This window comes from Hyaena hyaena, unplaced genomic scaffold (genome assembly GCF_003009895.1).
Source record: "Hyaena hyaena isolate Hyena2069 unplaced genomic scaffold, ASM300989v1 scaffold_582, whole genome shotgun sequence".
Lineage (NCBI taxonomy): Eukaryota > Metazoa > Chordata > Mammalia > Carnivora > Hyaenidae > Hyaena > Hyaena hyaena.
In genome coordinates this window covers 1,065,678-1,090,745 of record NW_024081214.1, presented here as the reverse complement: position 1 = coordinate 1,090,745, position 25,068 = coordinate 1,065,678, and the positions used below count along the sequence as shown (strand labels likewise).

The 25,068-nt window shown below is 36.9% G+C and overlaps 1 protein-coding gene across 2 annotated transcripts in view; it reads right to left on the bottom strand.

The window, feature by feature from the left end:
• GRAMD1C (GRAM domain containing 1C) overlaps nt 1-6,068 on the bottom strand; it is a 40,488-nt gene extending 34,420 nt beyond the window's left edge. For both annotated transcript variants that reach the window (XM_039256643.1, XM_039256644.1), the window contains exons 1-2: nt 5,765-6,068; nt 2,762-2,880 (exon numbers count right to left, since the gene is read on the bottom strand). In XM_039256643.1, coding sequence (XP_039112574.1) covers nt 2,762-2,805 — 44 coding nt within the window. In that variant the 5' untranslated portion in view covers nt 2,806-2,880; nt 5,765-6,068. The remainder of the gene's footprint in view (nt 1-2,761; nt 2,881-5,764) is intronic.
• Between the last annotated feature and the right edge of the window lie 19,000 nt (nt 6,069-25,068).

The window sequence follows — 25,068 nt, the reverse complement described above, 5'->3', positions numbered from 1 at the left end:
AACAGATGAATGGATCAAGAAGATGTGGTTTATCTATACCATGGAATACTACATGGCAATGAGAAAGAATGAAATCTGGCCATGTGTAGCAACATGGATGGACCTTGAGGGTGTTATGCTGAGCGAAATAAGTCAGGCAGAAAAGAACAAGTATCATATGTTTGCATGTATATGAGGATGAGGAGGAACTTAACGGAGGACCAAGGGGGAGAAGAAGGGGGGAGATGGTGGGGGAGAGGGAGAGAGGCAAACCATGAGAGACTCTTGAATGCTGAGAACAAACTGAGGACTCATGGGTGTGGGGGAGGGGGGGTGATGGGCATGGAGAAGGGCACTTGTGGGGATGAGCACTGGGTGTTATATGGAAACCAACAAACTATTCGTAAAAAAAAAAAGGCTCCTTCCTTCTGACTGACTTCCAGATGAGGTGGTGAATCCCTCCCAGAAGGGGGTGCTCCTGATGTCTGATCACAGACCTCATGAATTAGTCCATGCCCCTTTTCTTGTTCTTCTTATTCCTAAGAACAAGGTTTAAGGAACAGCTTTCAAATGGTCATAGGAACATGACTGCAACAAAATGTCCTGGGACTTGCTTTTCCTCTCTCAGGAAGGAGCATAAAGAAAGGAAAATCTATTAAATATAAAAGAAGTACAACTGATCTAATTTCTAGGCCTCAAACTCATTGAGCAATTATTATTCTTATGTAATCATTGCTAGATACAGACTTAAAGCTCTTCTAAATATAAAGTAGCAGCCTAACATCTTTAGCCAGGTTATCGTGAGGAAGGAAGAGAAAAGCCAAAGGGCCTTTGATCCCTATTCTACACCACACAAATAATAAATACTTAGGTCTGCCACCAAGTCACTTCTGGCCAGGTATAATGGCAAGGTTGAGGGGGACCCAACAAGAAAAATGGCCCTTTGAGACTAGCCCAGCAGCGGAATGTCTGCATGTGAGGATTTTAAGGATGGGAGTGAGTTGTGGAGAAATACAGAAAGGAAAAAGCAGGAGACAGTGATGGAGAGATTGAAAATGAATACAAAGAAGATGGAAGAGCTGAGAAAGTAAAGGTTTGAGATAGATATGCTTCTTTTAGAAATAGGAAGAAAGGGAAAAGGAAGAGAAGGAGAAATGAGGATCTGGCCACATCTTCTCTTAGAAAGCACTCAATTGCCAGAAGAAAGTTCTCTGGTGACCTCGAAAAGCTGAACCTTAGAGTGTGTAAAGCATACTTAATCTCCTCTTCTTCAAAGACTAGAAATTCCTTGAGTTGGCAGGGACCTTGAAGATTATCTAGTTTAACTACCTCATTTCAGAGATGGGTAAAGTGCTAAGAGATCTGCTTGAGGTTGTGCAGATACTTGGTGGCCAGGTCCAGACTAGAATCCAGATCTTCTTCACCACAACCCAAGGGTCTCTACAGTATGTCAATTACTTTTCTTTTTTTCTTTTTTTTTTTTTTACCAATAGTTTATTGTCAAATTAGTTTCCTGTCAATTACTTTTCTATCCAGCTCCAGTACCTAAGAGAGACTAGTAAACTTTACAAGGAGAGTAGTACAATGGAAATTTTTAACTTTACAGAAAACTAATAAAATATGCATGTGCAACCACGTAAAAAAGTCTAAAATATTGATGCCGAGCTGAAACACAATAAAGAGGATCAGTATAACTAGAAGACTACCTAAATAGAGAAAAACTATAAATACACTGAGACTTCTGAAAATTTTCTATTTTTACATTTATTTGCTATAGAATTTTTAAGTAAGAGTTTTATTAAGATATAATTCACATTCTATAAAATTCATCCCATTTAATGTGTACAATACAGTGGTTTATAGACTTGCATAGCCACAGCCACTATCTAGGTTTAGAGCATGTTCATCCTCGAAAAGAAATCCTGCACCCATTAGTAATCACTCCCCATTCTCCCTTCCTCCCAGCCTCTGGCAAATACTAATCTACTTTCTGTCTCTATAGACATATTCATTCTGGACTCCACTTTACATAAACAGAATTGTACAATACGTGGTGTTGGGTGACTTGCTTCTTTCATTTGCTTCCTTCACTAACAGTGTCTACTATAGAATTTTAATGTATTATCCTTGTTTTTATTGCTATGACCTCAATTACCATTGGATAAAATTCACTTATACTTGTGTCGATTAAAAAAAAGGCCACTCTTCTAAATGAATCCCTATTAGTCAAAAATAATCTCATCTCTGAATTTCTTATCATATTATCTATTACTCTTTTTGGCCTTTGTCATTTCAACCCTGTATTATAATTATTTGCATTCTCCATAGTACTGTCAGCTCCTTTCATTAATGTATTCAATATTTATTGAGTCCCAGCTGCATGTCAAGCACTACGCTAGGGTTTCCTTGAGAAAACATCATATTATCTTTGTATTTCTCAAAACATCTACCAGCTAATTTATTTTATTGTTATCTACAACCTCAGAGATGTCATTAGGTACTTCTCCAGATTCTTAATAAAAAGCTTTACTAAAATCATGCTTTAAGCAAACCCTAGATAACATAGTTACAAAATTAACATTTCCTTATACGTCCTATATTTGCTTAGTAATTTAGCAAACTATTCAATGTTCTCACCTTTCACTTCATTCCACTACAAAGACCAAAGAGGCAAATTTCACCCAAGTGTAATTTAATAGAAATTCTAAATTGGTAAAGTCTAAATAATTCTGCTTTAATCAATGATTAATAAGTCGTGATAGTTAAAAACATTTTGCTCTACCTTGGCTGCACATTATCGTTGATTGACAAAGACAAGTTTTCCATCTCTTCGGCATTTAAGCCTAACTCATTACCATAGTGCTGCTGGAGCAGCTGCCAGAATTCCCGTCTGGTCAGGCTCTAAAATGACAGAAGAATTACACTGAGTAGTGGAAAATATAAGATAGTGATCTTACATAACTATAACTTATATAACTATTACATAGTGATTCAAACATGAATTTTGAAATCAAAATGACCTGTTGCGTAGATTCTAAATGTGAAACTTTGGCCTTTTAAAATGTCAGTTTTCTGTGTATATAAAAAATTGGTTAAAAGGGGTGCCTGGGTGGCTCAATAGTTTAGCGTCCCACTCTTGATTTTGGCTCAGGTTATGATTTCATGGTTCATGAGATTGAATCCCATCTCAGGCAGCATGGAACCTGTGTGGGATCCCCCCCACCTTCCCCTGACTGTGATCTCTCTCCCTCTCAAAATAAATAAATAAACATCTAAAAAAATGTGTTAACAAAACTTATCTGACAGGGTTAATACTGGGAGTAGATACAATGATGGTTTTAAAGTGTATAACATAATAACTACTGTAAATGGGAAGAGGTTTCAAATTGTCTCTTCATTAAATGGTTTGTTCGTAGTATTTGGCAATCACTAATCTGCAATTTAAATTCTACCATCCAATAAATAAATAAATAAATAAATAAATAAATAAATAAATAATTCTACAATCCAACCGTCTACCATGACACTGAGTCAGCATTCGGAGTTCTAATTATCATCCTAAACCATTCTCTTAATTCATAATGTATCTGAATATTTTTAAATATTTTTAAAACCTTATATATCAGTAAACTTTAAGTTATATTTTCCTAAAATATAAAAAGCAACAGGCTAGAATTCAGAGTATTTCCTTTAATTTATTTATAACAAAATCCAGCTTGTTCTTTCTTTGTAGGTAACATATCAGTGTTAAAATCATCTAATACAAAAAAGTCTTGCATGCACTGTATACCAAAACAAAAACAAGAATAATATGATAACCAATGGTCTGATTTCTCGAATCATTTTAGGTGGTTAATTACATGATTAAGCACGGTAGAGGGAGGCAGCATAACACCTGAGGCAACTGTTGGCAAGACTATCTCTCATTCATTCAGCAAATATTTATTTAGAACCTACGAAACATGGATCACTGCACTAGATGGCCAAGGATAAACATGATGTATACAAGTTAAGCTCCTTGTTCTCAAACAACTTACAGTATAGTTGAAGAAACATGGGAGACTTTTAAGTTAAATATGACAGGCTATAATATTAAGTACTAAAGTACTGATAGACTCAACATACTACAAAAGTCTAAAGGCAAGAAGTATTACTGTGGATTTGTGTTACCAGATAAGGCTTCACATTGGAGAAATGTCTTCAGCAGAGCTGAAAGAAGGACATGAATAGGGAAAACAAAGAGATGAGGAAATTTTGAGAGAGAGAAACCAACACACAAATACAGAATAAATACATAAAGAACGTAGATTACGTTTGTTTTGAAGTCAGTTAATAGTTTATTGACCTAACTGGGGTAAAAAAGTTTAAGTTGGAAAATAGGGATAAATATACAGAGATATAAAGGGACCAAATATATGCCTTAAATTCCTCCCTGATATTCCCCTTGACAGGTGCCTCTTCCTTTTATCTTTCTCCTTGTTTCTTCTCCATGTCTAGTGGCTATAGAATCTTTGTTACATTACACTAGATGACCTTCATTATATTTTATGAAACCTCAAAGAGATTAAGAACAAAATTCCTCCATTTTAGACCACTAGTTTCCAATTTGCCAGACAGGTAAGATTCCACAAGAGTAGTTGACCATAATTCAGACATTATTATCAATACTTCAAAAAATAAAAGGTATCCAAACAATTATCTACAATAAAGTTATTCAAGCTAAGTAAAATGTCAGGTCTCTTTGAGGCTGAATTACATTAGCCCAGAGGAGTTATTCAGACTCATAAAAAACTCTCATGGCAAATAATGTTTGTCTAATAATCAATAATGTTCTAAGATTTTATTGTTCAGAATATACCATTTGTTTGGTGAACAAAGTCTTTTGAAGACTAGTGTCCATAAAAGAAAAATAAAAAGGATCACTAGTGGTAGAGAAGTTAAGGAACTTGATTCTTGATCCTAACACATTTCTTTCCTGATTCCCACAGTCATTTGTGAATAGCAGTTAGCACATAATAACTCAATCTTTCAAAGTCATTATCTTTGAAATATTTCTAGTGTCATAAGTGGATGGTTACCTTTATAAAGAGAAACAAGAAATATTTCAATATACTTGTGGAAGATTAACATTAAAAAACTTCTCTGAAATAATAAATATCAAACTTTTCCAAAAACAGACTAAAAGAAGTAGATAAACCAATTATAAATATTCAGACAGCTTCCTACAAGTGAAAGACATGAAACTTATATGTAAAATATTAGCAATAAAAAATAACAATTTTATTTGACTACATAAATGTACATTATCATAAATACATTATCATAACTATCAGGAAGTTAATAGTTAATAGGGTAATTTCAATATACTTTTTTATTTCTTAGTATATATATGTATATATATACAAACTTCTATACAAAGTATAAAGTATTTATATAAAAAGTACATATTTATGTATATAAGTATAAATACATAGAAGTATTAAGTATTTATACATAAAGTATATTTACGTACATAAATTAGTGGAAAACAAAATAGAACTCATTTAATTCACCATCTTTTTTTAAGTTCACCGTTTTATAGATCTGCTCATTTGTTAAAAACAACTTTCTCTACAAAGCTGATCAGAAAAGACAAAAAAAATGTGATCATTTATAGTCATGTTGAGTATTTAAACATTAAAACATATATCCAGACTGATATTCATAATTCTCTGAACAATAATAATTCTCTGAAGAGGTTGTTTTAAAAAACATCCTAAATTTTAACCAAAGGCTGACCACCTACCTGCAAACAACGGAGAGTCTCCCAGTTCAGCCTGCAGGGTACTTTAACAAAATAAAGATGAACCAAGCAGCAATCAGATAGGACGCAAAAGCCAGAAGATCAATTTCTGGCCCAGAAAGCTTTGTATTCTAAGTATTCTGCAAAGTCTTTATCTGCAGCAGAGTTCCAAATATTTAATAATAGCTATGTAAAATCACTGCTTCAATCTTCTCTTTTTGTTATGAGAGGCTTTTCCTTATGAAAGACAAGTCCTACTGAGTTTAAAGCACATTGTCACTTCCTGGTTTGTAGTATCAGCACTCTTTCCAAGGTTGCAGGTCAGAATGCAGAATTGGTAGTTACACCTCACTCTACAGGTTCCTAAGCCACTCCTACTAGAAGAGGATAGGTAAACAGGGTTTTATTAAAGGGACAGTTCTCAATTTCTTCTGTTCCACACAAGATTAGAAACAAAAAATGCAAATGAAAATATCTTGCTTATGCTCAACTACTATGTCAATCTTATTTTAAAGATTAAATATATCAAGGGTTACCAATTTCTTTCTCCATACTAACGCTTTCTATTCAATTCTAGCAATGTCATTATTACTTCTTTATATGCCACTTCTTCAGTATTGATGTTAGCAGACCCAACAGACTCGTGCATTAACCCTTTACAACTATCAAAGGTTGAGTTCTTGAGTATAAATGGAATGCCAGTAAATAGCAAGAAGAGTGAGCTTTTCGGGTCAAGCAATTCCAATAAGCACTCAGCACATCATTCATCACTGAAAAGTTTATAACTTCGTTACTCAACAGTTCTTTCCTTTAAAAATATTTTTCACTTTCTTCAGAATAATTTCCTGGCAGGGACCTGGGCTATAATAAACACACAGAGAGTCTCATCTACCAATTCCAATTTCTCTCCCTGAAGAAAAATGTTCATGTAAATAAAAAATCTTAGCTTGCCCCAATTTCTACCGAGTTATTCCATTTAATTTAGTAAGGCATGTAGACAACATCAAATGCTACTCAGTAATGAACTGCAAGGATATCCTTTTGGAGAGTTGCTAAAACCTAATCGTTTTATGCAATAGCAAAATGAGGGACCAGAGCAACACTGGTGAAAACCACTCCCTCAAACAAAGAAAGCATACATGGGGGCTAGTGTATACTGTCTAAAAACAAATGCTTTTGACATATGATGGTAATTCTCATGGGTTGAAATTGTAGATAGATATCCTTATTCTATTATGGTAACCAAACTGCTATGAGAAAAATATACCTTAGCTATGCTGTAAATGATCTTATATACTTTTGTTACATATATACATCCCTACAGTGAACCATCAGTAAGTATTTAGTACATTTAGAAGACTTACAAGGGAAAATAGAACCTAAGACTGAGCCCCAAGAAAGCCTGGCACACAAAGGTGGAGTTGACGAGAAGTGGTCAGCAAAAACTAATGAAGGAAATGGCAGACAGGTAAGAGAGAAGTCCAGAAAGAATGATGTCATGGAAATCAAGGAAAGAAGGTGCTTCAAAATGGAGGGAGTGTGTTGTGCGGAATGCTGCTGACAAATCAAGTACATGGAGCACATCCATGGCAAGTGCAAGCATGCCAAGGAGCAAAAGAGCCTGGCAAGCCAGTTCCCCAAGACGAGCATTGGCAGTGGGGGAAGGAGAAGGGGAAAGGAAAGAGTCAGTGGGGAAGAGGGAAGCAGCCAGGACATGAGGGCCTGGTATGTCATGCTGACAAATATGAGGTTTACACTGTTAAAATATGAAAAGCCAGAGCACCTGAGTGGCTCAGACGATTAAGTGTCAGACTTGGGCTCAGGTCATGATCTTGCAGTTCCTGAGTTTGAGCCTCACACTGGGTTCTCTGCTGTCAATGCAGAGTCCGCTTCAGATCCTCTGTCCCTCTCTCTCTCTGTGCTTCTCCCGCACTCACGGCCTCTCTCTCTCTCTCAAAAATAAATATTTTTAAAAAATTAAAATATAAAAAGCCACCTACTAGTTTCACATAGAAAAGTAAAAAGTTCAAAACTGTGTTTTTGAAAGATACACTTTTAAAACCATTCTCAATTTGGTAACAATCTAAAAAGGACAGATTACAGAGCTAAAAAGAGATAGACTATTGTACTGACTCAAGGTAGAAACGATGAGGGCCCCAGTGAACAACACAATGTGGTTGAGAAAGGAGAGGTAAGGAACAAGGATACATCCAGGCTTCTGGCTTGGGTGACCAGGTAGAAGGAGGTGCACTTCACCGACCAAGGAAAAATAGGTGGAGGAGTTATGCTAACCAACAAGGTAAAACAGAGGGAACAATATAAGAGTACAAATATGTCCCTATTACCAGGCTATTACATAGAAAATATGACTAAAATAGTTAGCAATTTTACATTTATTTTTCCAGGCAGGTTTGAATGTTGTACTTAGATTTATAGCACTACAGGAAAACTTCTAGATTTCCAAGTATAGTAATTCCAAAACAAGTGATCACTGGGGAGGGGCACAAGAAAGAATAAGGGCAATTGATAAAGCTGAGGAGTCTGCAGAAGGCTGGATGACACTCTTCCAAAAGGTCTCAGAATTTGACATTAGCTTCCTAAACTGACCACCTTTTGGAGAATAGCCCCAGCACCGTGGCCTGGAGTTGCGCACAGAACAGCTGACTTTAACAAGCCACACTCTCATACTGCATACGCTCACTCAGCGGTAAACACACTAGGGCACAACACAGGGCCAGTCCTTTCTAGTCATCAGAAATCTTTCATTCAGCCACACAGGGTGCTCAACACCTTGGAAGTTAGGTATTAGTAATCAGAAATTTGCATGATAAGCATGGAATCAGAGCAAAGGTAGACAGTTTTAAAGGACTAACTGTAAGGTTGGTGTGGTCTGATGATTCATCTCTGTACATTTCTTTAGTGACCTCAGTCTGCCTCTGTGGCTCTATTTTTCTGTCCTAAGTCCTAAGTTCTTGGCCTAAGTCCAGCCAAACCCCCTTCAGACTGACATATTCATTCTTTATATATGCTAATATAATCAATGGTTTTATTTTTTTATTTTTAAAAAAATATTTTTTTTGAGAGAGAGAGAGAGAGAGAGAGAGAATGTGAGTGGGGGGGGGCAGAAAGAGAGGGAGACGGAGGATCTGAAGTAGTCTCTGTGCTGACAGCAGCAAGCCTGATATGGGGCTCTAAATCATAAACTGTGAGATCATGACCTAAGTGGAAGTCAGATGCTTAACCAACTGAGTCACCCAGGCATCCCCAACCAACTGTTTTAAATCCATTTTTCCCTGACACACCTGAGGAACAGGACACTCTTTTGTCATTCTCCTATTATCAATTCCCAAAACAGAAGCTGGAATAACAAGAATCAAAATTTGGTGGGGGGGGGGGGGGTTCTGTGTACATCAGAAGAGCTCCTCTCATCACCTCATCCCTAATTCTGACACATGCCCCTCCTTCTGCCCTTAGGGAATAAGTCAGAAAGCCAGTCTGTCTCTTTAAGCCTTAGAATTTAAAACGAGTGCAGATTTTTGCTCTCAGAGGCCCTGATTTTAAATGTATTCTTAAATTTGCATGGAGAGCTAGCTTCATAGTAGCCCCACATACTGGCAAGAGAGACCACTATTATCTCTCTGAGAGAAAAACAGTACAAAAAGAACATTTTTATTCTATATATATCCTGCCTGTATTGTAAATCAATAATATGATAATATCACTAGGAACATGAAAGAATTAATATTGAGGCTTGAGCTTTAACCAAAAAAACTTAAGTTTTAAGCCTTGTAAAAGGTAATAACCTTAGAGGGGCACCTGGGTGGCTCAGTTGGTTGAACATCTGACATTGGTTCAGGTCATGATCTCACAGCTTGTGTGTCTGAGCCCTGCATCAGGCTCTGTGATGACAGCTCAAAGCCTAGGACCTGCTGCAGATTCTGTGTCTCCTTGTCTGCCCTTCCTCTGCTCACATGTGAGCTCTCTCTCTCTCAAAAATAAACATTAAAAAAATTTTTAAGTAATAACCTTATATATTCACCTTTTCTTAATTCAAGTATACAAAAGATAACAGTCCTTTGGAAACTGAGGATTCTTCAGTGTTTCAAAATAATCATTTGTTCTCATGTCATATAGAGGTTTAAAAAACTGAGTTAAGGCATACCTTGACTATTGTTTCTATAGCTAAATGCTTGTTTTCACCACATCCTTTGCCTCTTCCTTGAGCAGAGAATTGATAAAGTCTTGTTACTTAAATGTAATGATCATCTGGAGTCAAAATCACTGAAGTTTTACTAAACTGAATCATTCAAAACGTATTTATTGAGCATCAACTGTGTATAATATAACACGATAACTTACTGTCCACTCTTAAGAATAAAGGACACGAATGACAGACTGCCAGACGTTACTGAGTAAAATAAGATGTATGCCAGAGCAGTTCTATGGTGCACACTGACTTGGTCACTGGACATAAAACAATGAACAAGGCAGACATGGTCCTTATCTTCAAGAGTTTATCATCAAGCAAGGAGAACAGAAATAGAACAAAGAATTATAAGTGTAATGAACTTTACAAAGGAAAATTGCAAGATGTTACAGAAAGGTGAAGGAATGGACCCGACTTAGTCTTATTAGTGAGTTTCATTTCAAACTAGAGGTGGGAAAGAAGCAGGCATGCAGACCATGCTTGAACACCTACTGCAGGTAGAAAAAAGAAAGGGAGATCGTTTAAGAATAGGGAGGATGCACTGAGATGAAGCTCGAGTGGTGGGCTGAGGCCCAATCATGGGATCCCTAGATAAAATTTCAGGGTTTTATTCCAAGGGAAATGGGTACCAAGCAGGAAGCTAATATTAGTAGGTATCCATTTTTAAAAAGATAAATTTGGCTGCAGTGTTGCTCAGAGGTCAAAAACTTCCGGTGAAAGGCCATACAGTAAATGTTTAAAGCTTTGTAGGCCAGTCTCTTTTGCAAATACTCAACTCTGCTGCTGCAGTGTGAAAGCAGCCATATAATAAATAAACAAAAGAACATGGTTACGTTTCAGTAAAATTTTATTAATGGATAGCAAAATTTGAATTTCATATAATTGTGTCATGAAATATTCTTCTTTTGATTTTTTTTAAAATCAACTTAAAAATGGAAAGCCATTCCTACTTTGTGGACTATACAAAAATAGATGGCAAGATTGTTTGGCTCTGATACCGAGCATAGAAGGGGTAGGAGCTTTAAACAAAATAGCTGAGGGTGGTGAAGAGCCTACAACTGTATCTTAAACCATGGTTGCACACTTCTTTACAAAAGACAGAAACCATCAATTGTTTGTATCAAAGAATGGAGCTGCCACTATCTTTTGGCCTCACAAATCCCAGATACTCTAAGTGCTATCTATAAAAAGGGTGCTGGGGCACCTGGGTGGCTCAGTCAGTTAAGCACCTGACTTCAGCTCAGGTCATGATCTCACCATTCGTGAGTTCTAGCCCTGCATCGGGCTCTGTGCTGATAGCTCAGAGCCTGAAGCCTGCTTCAAATTCTGTGTCTCCCTCTCTCTCTGTCCCCCACCCCCAGCTCACACTCTTTGTCTCTCAAAAATAAATAACATTTAAAAAACATTTAGAAAAAGGGTGCTAAACTCAAGGTTGTGAACTAAGCTGAAGTGCTATAAATTACTGCTTGAATAACCATAGTGACAAGTTAAACACATGTCTAAACACTGAGGATTTATGTTAAGCTAAGTCAAATATCTGAAATAAACTGTTCTTTCTGAAGCAATACATCAGAGGAAACTTATGAATGAAAAAATGTACTTTTAAAAAAGCATTCTTTCTCAAAGGCACCATATTTGCCTCTAGCTATTTTCCTTTTTTGTGGATTTATTTTACTGGAGAAATCAATAACAAAACACACACATACACACACAATTTAAAAATCGTTTGTTATATTTACCTTAATCTTTTTTCTAGATTAATTTGCTTTGTTTTTAAGACCTTTTCATGTAAGAAGTAAAACTAGTAAGACATAGTTACTCTTACTCTCAGATTCCCAGTCACAAGTAAACATAAATATAATATTCTGAGCTTAAATTCTCTAAAATTATTTTGTAATTAGTTTTTTTCATTTTACATATTTGAGAGAGAGAGAACATGTGTGCATGGGGGAGAGGGACAGATGGAAAGAGGGAGAGAATCTTAAGGAAGCAACACACTCAGCACAGAGCCCAGCATGGGGGTCAATCCCATGACCCTGGGATCATGACCTGAGCTGAATTCAAGAGTCACATGCTCAACTAACTTAGCCACCCAAGTTCCCCTAAAAATATTTTGAATATATATATATATTTTTTGAATATATATATATATAATGTATTATTCAAGTGACTTGGGTTGTTTTATGGAATTTTATAGCTACACTGTATATTTTATGGATATTTTATAGATTTTGCAAAAAGAGTATTACAAAAGATCAAGAAGTCAAATCAATGTGGCTTTATCATTTTCAAAAACTAGAAGACAACTGTAGTTTGTAAAAACTGCAGATAATTCTAAAACTATACCAAGCACCTAACATTGTGTCTGACACCTAATTCCTCATAAGTTAGAAGTGCTAAAGTTGTTACAGACACTACTATGTTTTACAAAACTGTTCTTCAAAGAACACTAGGAAAATGCAGGAAGAGTATTTTGTTTTGTTTTCTAGTTCCTTTTCTATGTGAATTCCACAATGTTTAAAATTCTAGTGAGGGCGGCTTTTTTTTAAATGTTTATTTTTGAGAGAGAGAGAGAGAAACAGAGTACAAGCAGGAGAGGGGCAGAGAGAGAGGGAGACACAGCTTTCAGTGCAGAGCCGGATGCAGGGCTCAAACCCATGAACCACGAGATCATGACCTGAGCCAAAGCCAGAGGCTTAGCTGCCTGAGCCACTCAGGCACCCCCACAATGAGGGCAGTTTTAAAACTGAGATCTTACCTCCAACTTTAGTTGGAGTTTAAGTTCTGTATAGTATTTAACACACAATATGCTTAAACGTTGATTTTGTTTTAGTATACAGCAGAAATGGTTACCATTCTTTGATTAAAATGAGGGTATGATATCCAATTGAGATAAAGAGTCGTATGTTCAATGTGAAAGAATCAAATAATCCAAACATGTGAAAGGTATAACTACAATAAAGATGGTGATACTCCTTTTGTACACATCAAGAACACAGGTGACATCAGGATCTTTTCAAAGAGGTTTAGATTTTACTCCCAGCCCGTAAATGCTTTGGTGGCCTTAGAAGTACCTTGGAATTACCTTTCCTCCTTCCACTTCAAAGAGCATTTAAAATTTTTTCATTAAAGTTCAGATCTGTTTCTTCCTTGGCTCATCTGTAAACCTGAACTTTATCACTTCCTTGGAGCTCCTTGTTTTCATAAGGATGTATCTCAACTTTCTCACCTGTGATGAGTGCAAATGGGATTTGGGGAGGACGCTCAGATCCAGCACATATCCAAACGCAGGCTGCAATAGCAGTCTTTGGCTCCTTGTTAGAATGAGGGATGCACCTAGGGGATTCCCAAAGCACTCAAAAAACTTGGCATTGGAGGGTAGCATTAGGCAGGTCTCTAGGGCAACACTGGAGTTTTCAGCCCATGCCAGTAAGAGCAGCCCGCTGTAATTGTAATATATCCGAACATGTAACAATATATCCCAACAATATATCCAACATAGGGGAAAGGGCAACGCAGAGCTGCAAGGCAGCAAGTCTTTGTGCAGCAGCTCCATACTCCTGCAGGTGGCTGCCACACACTACCAGACCAGGCACCCACGGTCCACCACCCCTCGCACTGCCCAGGCCAGGAGCATGGGCATGGGGCTCCGAGGAGCCTGGGTGCCCAAATGCCAAAAAAGACTCATGGGAGTGGGGAGAGCTTGGACATGGTGCTTCACTGCCAGTCTTGTCTATTTGCTTAAGGAGGGAGGAGGGGCTGGGCTTGGTAAGTTCCCCACCCCCACTGGTGTCTCTCCTCTCTGCTCCAACTGGGGACTTCCAGGCCACTTCTCCATGTCCCCAGTGCTCTGAGAAAGTGAAAGCAGCCAAGGGGGCATTGTTTGGTAGACCTTGACTTCAGCAGCCGTCTCAAAGTTCGAAAGCCATTCAACCCTAAGAGTCACAGAAGCCACAATTTGTCTACTCCAGTGAGTAGCTTAGGTGGAGAGTGGGGGAGGAGAGGAGGTAAAGTTCTGGCCTGTAGTGTTTAAGCTTCCACTGCAAAGAAGTCTTTCTTATCAGCTGGAAATCTCTACACAACCCCTCAAGCTATCTCTTTGAATGTGAAGTAGTATCTCATTGTGGTTTTATGTCTCCCAAATGGTAATGACATTGTGCATCTTTGCATGCGCTTACTGACCATTTGCAGATCCTCTTTGGAGAAATGACTATTCAAATCATTTACCCATTTTCTTAATGGGTTATTTGTCTTTCATGGTTGTTGTTGCTGTTGAGTTGTAATAGTTTCTCCTATGTTCAGGATATGAATACCTTATCAAATATTTTCTCTTACTCCTTGAGCTGTCTTTTTACTTTCTTGACGGATACCTTCAAGCATAAAAGTTTTGAATTTAATGAAGTCCAGTTTATTTTTTTCACTTGAGCTTTTGGTATCATAGCTAAGAAACTACTGTCTAATCCAAAAGTTATAAAGATTTACAACTACAGTTTCTTCTAAAAGTTTTGTACTTTAAGATCTTACATTTAAGTCTATGATCCATTTGAGTTAATTATTGTATACGGTCTGGAGTAGGAATCAAAATTCATTCTTTTGCATGTGTTATATGGTGTTTCAGCACCATTTGGTAAAAAGACATTTTTCCCTGTTGTTTTGGCACCCATGTCAAAAATCAATTTAAGGCTGGTAAGTGTAAGATTTTATTTCTGGACTCTCCATTCTATCCCATTAATGTATATGTCTAGCTTATACCAGTAAACCTACTACCTTGATTATTGCAGCTTTACAGTAAACATCAAAACAAAAAATGCAAGTCCTCCAATGTTATGGACTGAACTGCATTCTCCTAAAATGTATATGTGAAGCCCTTACCCACTATGTGACTATATTTGAAGACGGGAACTTATAGGAGAAACTTAATGTTAATGAAGTTGCTATGGATTGAATAGTGTCCTCCCCCACCCCCTACCTTGCAATTCATATGTTGAAGCCCTAAGTCCCAATATGATAGTATTTGGAGGCGGGTCCTTTGGGAGATAATTAGGTTTAGATGAGGTAAATGAGGGTGGGTGGGACTCTCATGATAAGGTTAGTGCCTTTATAAGAAAAGATACCAGAGACTTTGCTCACTCTGGCTCTGGCTCTCTCTCTCCTTACCTGCTATGTCATGACACAATGAGAAGGCAAGGAAGTATTCTCACCAGAACCCAACCAAGGCTGGCATCCTGATCTCAGACTTCCAGCCTCTAGAGTTATAAGGGAATAAATTTCTGTAGCTTAAGCCATTCAGTCTACAGCATTTGTTACAGCAGCCTGAACTAAGAAGTCATGAGGGTGGGGCCCTAACCTAAGAGGACTGGTATTCATATAAGAGGAAGAGATACCTTAGGGTGCGTGGGTGGCTCAGTCAGTTAAGCACCCAACTCCTGACTTTGGACAGGTCATGAGTTCATGGTTCTAAGTTCAAGGCCCATGTCAAGGTCCATGCCCAGCATGGAGCCTGCTTAAGATTCTCTCTCTCCCTCCCTCCCTCCCTATGCCTTTCTACTGCTTTCACGCTCTCTCTCAAAAAAAATAATGAAAAACATAAAAATAATGAAAAAAAAGTGAAAAGATGCCAGGAATGTGCATGAACAGAGGAAAAACCAATGAGAAAGCTGCAAGCCAATGAGAGGGGTCTCACCAGAAATTCACCCTGCCCGTTCCACGATCTTGGATTTTCAGCTTCCAGAAGTGTGAGAAAATAAATTTATGCTGTTTAAGCCCCACAGTCTGTAGTATTTTGTAATGGAAGCCCTAACAGACTAATTCATCCAATTCTATTCTTATTTTTCAAGATTGTTTTGACTATTCTGGGTACCTGGCATTTCCATAGGAGTTTTAGGATCTTCTTGTCAATTTCTAAAAAAAAAAAAAGCCAGTTGGGATTTTGATAGGGATTGTACTGAATCTGCAAATCAATTTGGGGAGTATTGCCAACTTAACAATATCAAGTCTCCTGATCCATGAGCATGAGATTCTTTTCACTTGTATTCTTTAATTACTTTTCACAATATTTAGTAGCTTTCAGTGTTCGTCTTAAAGTTCTTCTGTTAAATTTGTTCCCAAGTATTTTTTTCTTCTTGATATTATAAGTTAACTGTTTGCGGGGGCGGGGGGGGGCTGGATGGCTCAGCTGGCTAAGCATCCAACTTCAGCTCAGGTCATGATCTCACAGTCATGGGTTTGAGCCCCATGTCGGGCTCTATGCTGACAGCTCAGAGCCTGGAGGCTGCTTTGGATTCTGTGTCTCTCTCTCTCTCTGCTCCTCCCCCATTCATGCTCTGTCACTGTCTCTCAGAAATAAATAAAAGCTAAAAAAAATTTTACAAGGGACTATTTTTATTAATTTTTGGATTGTTCATTGTGCATGTATAAAAATATAAAATTTATTTTTGTATTTTCATCATGTATTCTGCAACTTGCTGAACTTACTAGTTCTAATGGGTTTTATGCATTTCCTTAGAATTTTACGTATACAAAAACATACCATTTGCCAGTGGAGATAGTTTTGTTTCATTTTTAATCTGGATGTCTTTTACTTCTTTTTCTTGCCTAATTTCCCTGGCTAGAGCCTTCAATACAGTGCTGAATAGAAATGGTAAGAAAGATTGGACTTTGGCTCAGGTCATGACATCAAAGTTCATGGGTTTAAGCTCTGCATAGGGATCTCTGCTGTCAGCACTGAGCCTGCTTTGGATCCTCTGTTTCCCTCTCTCTGCCCCTCCCCAGCTCTTGTGTGCATGCACATACTCTCACACTCTCTCTCTCTCAAAAATAAACATTAAAAAGAAAGAAAGAAAGAAATGGCAAGAATGGACATCCTTGTCTTGTTCTTGACCTGGGGTGGGAAGCATTGGTCTCTTACCATTAAGTATGTTAGTTTTATCAAGTCAAAGAAATTCCCTGCTAGTCTTAATTCATTTTTTTTTAAATCATGAAAAGATGTTGGCTATTGTCACATTTTTTCTGTATTGATTGAAATGATTGTGTGGTTTTTGTCCTTTATTCTACTAATATAGTATATTACACTGATTTTCATATGTTGAATCATCTGTATAAATTCTACTTGGTCATAGCATATAATCATTTTTATATATGGCTGGATATGTTTTGCTAAATTGGCTTGGATTTTGGTTTCTGTTGAGCATTTTTATGTCTATAATCATAGACAAAATTAACATAGACACAATGAACATAAATATTGTCCTCTAGGTTTCTCGTAATGTTCTTCTGTTTTGGTTATCAAAGCAATGGTGGCCTCATAGACTGAGTTGGGAAGTATTCCCTCCTCTTCTATGTTTTGAAATACATTGTGACAGACTGACATTAATTCTACTGTAACCATTTGGCATAATTCACCAATGAAGCCATCTGGACCTGAGCTTTCATTTGTGGGTAGACTTTTTTTTTTATTGCTAATTCGATCTCTTTTCTTGTTATAGGTCTATTCAGATTTTTTATTTCTGCTTGAGTCAGTTGTAGTGTTTTATGACTTTCTAGTCACAAGTTTGTCCATTTCATTTAGATTAACTAATCTGTTGGCATACAATATTCATAGTATGAATCCTTTTCATTTTGTAAGGTCAGTAGTAATGTTACCAATTTTACTTCTGAATTTAATAATTTTAATATTTTTTTCTTGTTCAGTCTAGCTAAAAATTGTCAACTTCATTGATCTTTTCAAAGAAAAAACCTTTAGTTCTGTTGATCATCTCTTTTTCAAATCTCTATTTTATTATGTTCTAATTTTTAGTACTTCCTTGATTCTATTTCCTTTGAGTTTAGTGTGTTTTCTTTACTCTAATTTCTTAAAGGTGAAAAGTTAGGTTATTGATTTAAAATCATTCTTCTTTTTATAATATAGGTATTTATAGTTATAAAATCCCCCTTTAAGCACTGCTTTAACTGTACCTCATGAGTTTTTGGTACGTTGTGGTTTTGTTTTCATTTAACTCAAACTATGTTCTAATTTATCTTGTGAATTCTTCTCGCACTCTGATTATTTAGAAATGTTCTATTTAATATCTGCTTTTTATGAATTTCTGTTATTGATTTCTAATTTCATTCCATTGTGGCCCATTGTATTATTTCAATACTCTTAAATTTATTAAGGTTTCTTTTATGACCTAGCATATGGTTTCCTGGAGAATGTTCCATGTATACTTGAGAAGGGTATGTATTCTGTTTTGAGTGGAATGCCCCATAGATGTCTTTTAGTTCTAGTTAGTTTATAGTTTTGTTCAAGTCTTCTATCTCTTTGTTGATCTCCTTGGTTCTTCTATCCATCATTGAAAGTGGGGTGTTAAAATCTCCAACTATTATTGTTGAATTGTCTATCTCCCCCTTCAATTCTGCCAATTTTGTTTCATGTATATTAGAGGTTTGTTATTAGTGCATATAAGTTTATAATTGTTATGGATTGACCCTTTGAGTATTATAAAATATTACTCATTGTTTCTATTAATTTTTGTCTTAAAGTCTATTTTGTTTGATACTGGCATAGTCACTTCAGCTCTCTTTTGGTTATTATTTGTATGGCATGTATTTTTTTCCCATCCTTTCATTTTCCATCTGTTTGTATCATTTAATATAGCATGTTTCATATAGATAGCATATAGTTAGATCAACTTTTTTCTTTTTTTCTGCCTACCTCTGCCTTCTGATTAAAGTGCTTAATCTTTTATGTTTAATGATTTCATGGCTATTTTTAATAGTCACTTTGCTATTTATTTTCTTTGTGTCTTATGTCTTTTTAGTCCCTCTATTCTTCCATCACTGCCTTCTTAAGTGTTAAATAGATCTAGTGTACCATTTTAATTCTCTTGATGTTTCTTTTACTATATTTTTAAAGCTATTTTCTTGGTGGTTACCCTGAGGACTGAAGTAGTCCATGCTTCCTTATCCACACGTTCAGTTTCCCCAGTTTTAGTTACCCACAGTCAACCACAGTCAGGAAGCAGATTGTCCTCCTTCTGACATACCATAAGAATGAGTAGCACAGTGATGCATCACAATGCCTATGTCATTCACCTCACTTCATTTCATCATGCAGTCATTTTATCATCTCGTATCATCAAGAAGAAAGATGAGTATACCATAATAAAATATTTTGAAAGATACCACATTCACATAACTTTTAATACAGTATATTGTTATAATTGTTCTACGTTATTATTAGTCATTTTTACTAATCTCTTACTGTCCTTAATTTATAAATTAAATTTTATCATAGGTATGCACATAGAGGAAAAAACAGCATATATACTGGTACTGTCTGCAGTTTCAGGCATCCACTATGGGTCCTGGACCATATCTCCTGCAGATAAAGGGTAGACTACTATACAATCAACATCTTTTTTTTTAATGTTTTATTTATTTCTGACAGAGAGAGAGAGGCAGCATGAGCAGAGGAGGGTCAGAGAGAGAGGGAGACACAGAATCCGAACCAGGCTCCAGGCTCTGAGCTAGCTGTCCGCACAGAGCCCAATGCAGGGCTCGAACCCACGAACCATGAGATCATGACCTGAGCTGAATGTCGACGCTCAACTGACTGAGCCATCCAGGCGCCCCCTGTACAATCAACATCTTAACATAACTATGGATTCTGTTTTGCTTCAAGCTTCTTCTTGGAATTTGAACAGTCTAGTCAAAATTAACTCCAAAAAAATAAAAAGGAACTTTCAACTCCCAAACACTGTTGAGGTACACATTGGAGGATTGCTATTATAATAAGTTCTTGCCTCTGGTATGAACACTTACCTTGTCTAATAATACATTCTGCCACAACCTAAAGATACTGAGGTAACTTCTGTCTCTGGCACCAAAAGATGTAAAGAAAAACTGCAAAGAAAAATAGTAGGGTAATTTTAGCGTCATAAAGAAAAACATGAGAAGGAGTATCATGAAGATCTGTTGGCACTTGCTATGGTGAAAGTGAACTAATAAGACACGACTACCTACTTTATATATTATTTTTAAAAAAAATTTTTAATGTTTTTTTCAGAGAGAGAGACAGAGAGTGGGAATGGGGAAGAGGCAGAGAGAGAGGGAGACACAGAATCCAAAGCAGGCTCCAGGCTCTGAGCTGTCAGCACAGAGCCCAATGCAGGGCTCAAATACATGAACCATGAGATCATGACCTGAGCTGAGATTGGATGCTTAACCGACTGGGCCACCCAGGTGGCCCCCATATATTACTTTTGTTTCACTTTTTGCTACAAGAGAATTAAAACAGGTAACTGGTACATGAATAAGGTATCTTTAAAAATTGTACTTACAGTAAGTACAATTTTATCAATATTTACTCAGAAAAGGAGCTTGAAATGGGTAGATATTTATGTACATGTAATTTAACTATTAAAGTAATCTTTTTAAAAATTTTTTTCAATTTATGTATTTATTTTGAGAGAGAGAGAGAGGGAGCGCATGGGCACATCATGCAAGCAAGGGAAGGACAGGAAGGGGGGGAGAGAGAGAGACAGAGAGACAGAGAGAGACAGAGAATCCCAAGCAGCTCCACACCACCACCACAATGCCCAATGTGGGGCTCAAGCCCTCAGAGAGTGAGATCATGACCTGAGTTGAGATCAAGAGTCAGACACCTAACCAACTGAGCCACACAGATGCCCTATTTTAAGGCTCTTAATTTTAAATTATATCATTTTTCATAGTCTTCTGAAAAATCCAGAATACTTAATTTCTACTAATTATATATATAAAACACCCATGTTAAAACTTAACTTTGCTTTGAATGCTATAGAAAAAAATAGCATGTTTCAATCTATAATTCTATGTTTGCTTTTAGCTCTATCTTTTCCTCTGCATTTAATTGATTTTGCAAAGTCACGTTTTGAAATAGGCTTTTATGAGAAAATCTGACAAGTGCCAGCACTAAATACAGTCTCTCAGTGTATCATCTCTTCCGACTCCATAGTTAGTGACTTTTCATTATTGAGTGGTTATTTTTAGGGATGAGAAAGCTTGGCTGGATGTTTGATTTGTTAAATAAGATGTCAAACAAATAATGTTTTGGGTACTTATACATTCATAGAAAGATTTTAAAGTGCTATTTTCCAGTTAATAAACTGAAATGTTGCTATATGTATTTTCCATAAAGCAAAACTTTTCATAACAAGGATGTATCTAGATTTCCCAAATACAATTACAGAGATAATATATGACCTAATGATAACTACTTACTATACTCTATTTTGTTTCCTTAGACCAAAATTGTTTTTGCTTTTTTGTATTGTAATAATCTTACAACCTCTTTATTCAGGTATTTAGATAAGAAAAACCTCCTTGTCTCTCTTTCACCACTGTATATGCTTACTAATTCCCACTTCTTAAACTAAATAACTTGTAATCTACTTTATCCACTCTTGTATACAATCTGTCACTTAGTTCTACAGGTCTTAGTTCTTTGGGTCACTTTTATTTTCCTTAGTTTCCTCATCTGTAAAATGGGAATAATTATAGTGGCAAATTTTTGTAAAAACTAAATGAGAAAATTTATGTAAAGAATTTAACACACTGTCTTAGAACAAATATAGTCAGCAAATGTTAGTTGTTATTAATATTAAGATGCTTGGCCCTGAAATTTCACCAGATATGTGAGAAATAGTCATACATGAGCTCTAAAAGGTATGGTCAGGCTGTTCACTGCAGCACTGTTGATAATAACAAAAAATTGGAAATGAACTAATATTAAGCCAAGGAAACATGGCAAATTCATTCTATGAAACACTATACAGCACATGAATAAGAAACAGCTCTATCTGTATGTGCTAACCTGTAACTCCAAGAAATGTTAAGTTCTTTCTAAGAAAGGAAAAATTGAAAAACAACATGTATAAAATAGCATTTCCTTTCAAAAGCAAAGTAAAACTATATGTATATATATATACAGACAACTATATGTGTATATATACATACACAAAGGAGGAAAGTCTAAGCAGATACATACCAAACTGATAACAGTGTCTACCTCTAAAAACAATAAATAAATGGATTTGGAGATTATAAGCATGGAAGAAGATGCTAGTTTAAGAATCGTTTGATGATCCTGTTAGGGAATGCAATGTATTCATGTATTAATTATAAAATTAAGAATACATTTATTTTAGCTCTTCTTCTCTTCCTGAATAGCTCAGCCCTAAAGCTACTGGCAGAACAGAGAAAAGGAGGCATCCACACTGGAGGTGAGGGGAGGAAGAAAGCAGCTGCAATGGCCCAAAACAATGTCAAAGCCAGAAAAGAATGAGGAAGTTGTCCAGATAGAAGGGTTGCCCTACATGGAGTATCAGAGCCCAAGTGGGTAAGAAGGGCCTCCATACATCAGGGTGATCTGAAGCATGGTGTTAGAACAAGAACAGGGTGAGGGGCACATGTCAGAGCCCATGGAGGGTGACCATATAAAGAGGTAGCCTGGCATGGGTGTCAGAGTTCAAGCATGGTAAAGAGTGTGGCCACGAACAGGAGTAGCCTACAAAATCATGTCAGAGCTAGAACGGGTGAGGGCGACACAGCGTGATGGAGTGCGTGAGGGTGGTTTTGTGCTGGGGAGTCAGAGCCTGTAGGGGTGTGGGGGGCAACCACACACAGTGACAGACTGGCACAGGATATCAGAGCACAGGCAGGGAACAGAGAGCGTCCCTTTAGAGGGGTGGCCTGGCACAGGGTAAAGTGAATGCAGGGAAGGTGCTTGGCATGGGGTGTCAGCCCAAGCAGAGTGAGGAGTGCTTCCACATGGTGAGAGTGTCTGTGTCGTGATGGGGTGGGCAGCAACCTGACTGGGAAGTGTCAGAAACCAAGTCAGGTAAAAGGGCCTCTGTGTGGGAAAGGAGTGGCAAAAGAAATGAAGTTTGATTACATAGAGGCCAACTGATCATGTAAGTAAATACACTGACGATAATGGGAGCTTGGTTTCTCACAGTCAGGGAAGGGAGTTACAAATATGAAAGGGAGGAAACAAAACTGAACCGTATGGCATTGGATAGGAATTATAGAGATTTTAGAGTGAATTCTTGGTTTATGACAGATAAGTAGAAAGACATTGATGTACAAGTGGATACATGTGCGTGTGTATGTTATGTGTATGGATGTGTAATTGTATCCACATTACATATATCCTTATTATTTAGAAGGCTCAGGAATATGACACCCCAATAACAATGAATACATTGGCTTCTAAATATTAGTTTTCCCTTAAAAGAAATCACAACTTGGGGACTTGGGGGCTTAGTCAGTTAAGTATCCTATTCTTGATGTCACCTTGGGTCATGATCTCATGGTTTGTGGGTCTGGGCTCTGCACTGACAGCATAAAGCCCGCTTGGGATTCTCTCTCCGTCTCTCTCTCTGCTCCATCTTTGCTCATGCATGTGTGCACACTCTTGTTCTCTCTCTCTCAAAAAGAAATACAAATTTAAAAAAAGAAGAAACCAAAACTTTCTGGAGAAATTACTGATTCCAGGGCTGAGGCCAGGAAAGCCTGTAATATCTTATGCCAAAAAGCAAAGAAATGCTTACACAATGCTAAGTCAGAAGGTCACCAGAGCCAACTCGAGGGCCTGCCATTGCCCAAATTTGGGACAATTTGAGCATCAAAATAAATAATGCTAGTAATGGATTAGAACTCACTGAATAAAACAAGAAACTATGAGGACAGACTGATATAAGTAAATGAATAAATTTAAAGTTCGATAAAGAATTTATATTTACATAGTTTCAAAGTAGCTTGCCACAAAATATTATTACAAGGGAAAACAGACTAACTTTACAGTAAAGTCTGCCAGATTAACCATCTTAATCAAGTGACCCAAGTGAATATCACCAGTAATAGTAGAAACTGAAGTCATGAGCCATGTGATAGGATGAAGTAGAAAAAACAGAGTGTCACTTTCATGTCATTTCTGTCAAAATTGCATAACCTAAGTTTAATTACAAGGAAATATTAGACAAACACAATTGAGGGATAGATAGCCTACAAAATAACCTCTGTAATCCTTAAAAGTGTCAAGGGCACAAAAGTCAAAAAAGACTAAGGGACTATTCCAGAATAAGGAAATTAAAGAGCATGACAACTAAAAGTAATTATGTATTTCTAAGCTGTGTCTAATTGCTATAAAGGATGTTATTGGAAAAACTGGGGGAACTGAAGGTCTGAGGACTGAATAACAGTAATGATCAATGCTAATTTCTTGATTTTCATGGTCAGCTAGTGCTTATGCAGGAGAACGTCTTTGTTGGAAATACATGCTAGGATATCTGGGTTGATATCTGGGGTAATGAGGCTTCAGAGTAACAACTTACTCTCAAATAGTTCCAAAGGGAAAAGTTCTCTGTAGTGTACTGAGGAGTATTCTGTAAGGATAAGACTATTTAAAAATAGGGGCAACTGGGTGACTTAGTCTGTTAACTGTCTAACTCTTCATTTCGGCTCAGACCCATGATCTAACCATTCATGAGTTTGAGCCCCAATTAGAGCCCTGCACTGACATCACTGAGCCTACTTGGTATTCTCACTCTCTCCTACTCTATCTGCCTCTCCCTTGCTCATGCTCTATCTCACTTTCAAAATAAATACATAAACTTTAAAAAAATAAATAAATAATAAATAAAATTTAAAGTGCATTTGAAAGAAAGTGTAAAATTTAAAAGTATCATTACAGTGATTCAATATCATGATAGTGTTTCTCTCCCCTGCTTCTCTTTCCTCTTCCTCTCCCCTTTTCCCTTTCACAACCTCCTTCCTTCCTTCTGTGGTTCCTTCCTTCTTCCCTTAAATTCTCTTCCATACTGTCCTTCTTTTCCTTCTTTCTTTATTTCTTTTGCTTTCTCAGCATTATGCTTCTAATGTCACACAGAGAGCCTTAATCAATTTTCCAGAAAGATTCTTCTTATCTCCCCACTACAAAATGGTAGATATTATGGGTAGGATAATAAAAACAATGGCAGTTAAAGATAACTGCTACCCTAACTGCCATCCTAAAAAACTAGTATAATGATTATGTGTGTACTTGCATGCTACTCAAAACTCCCTGTTCACCAGAACCATT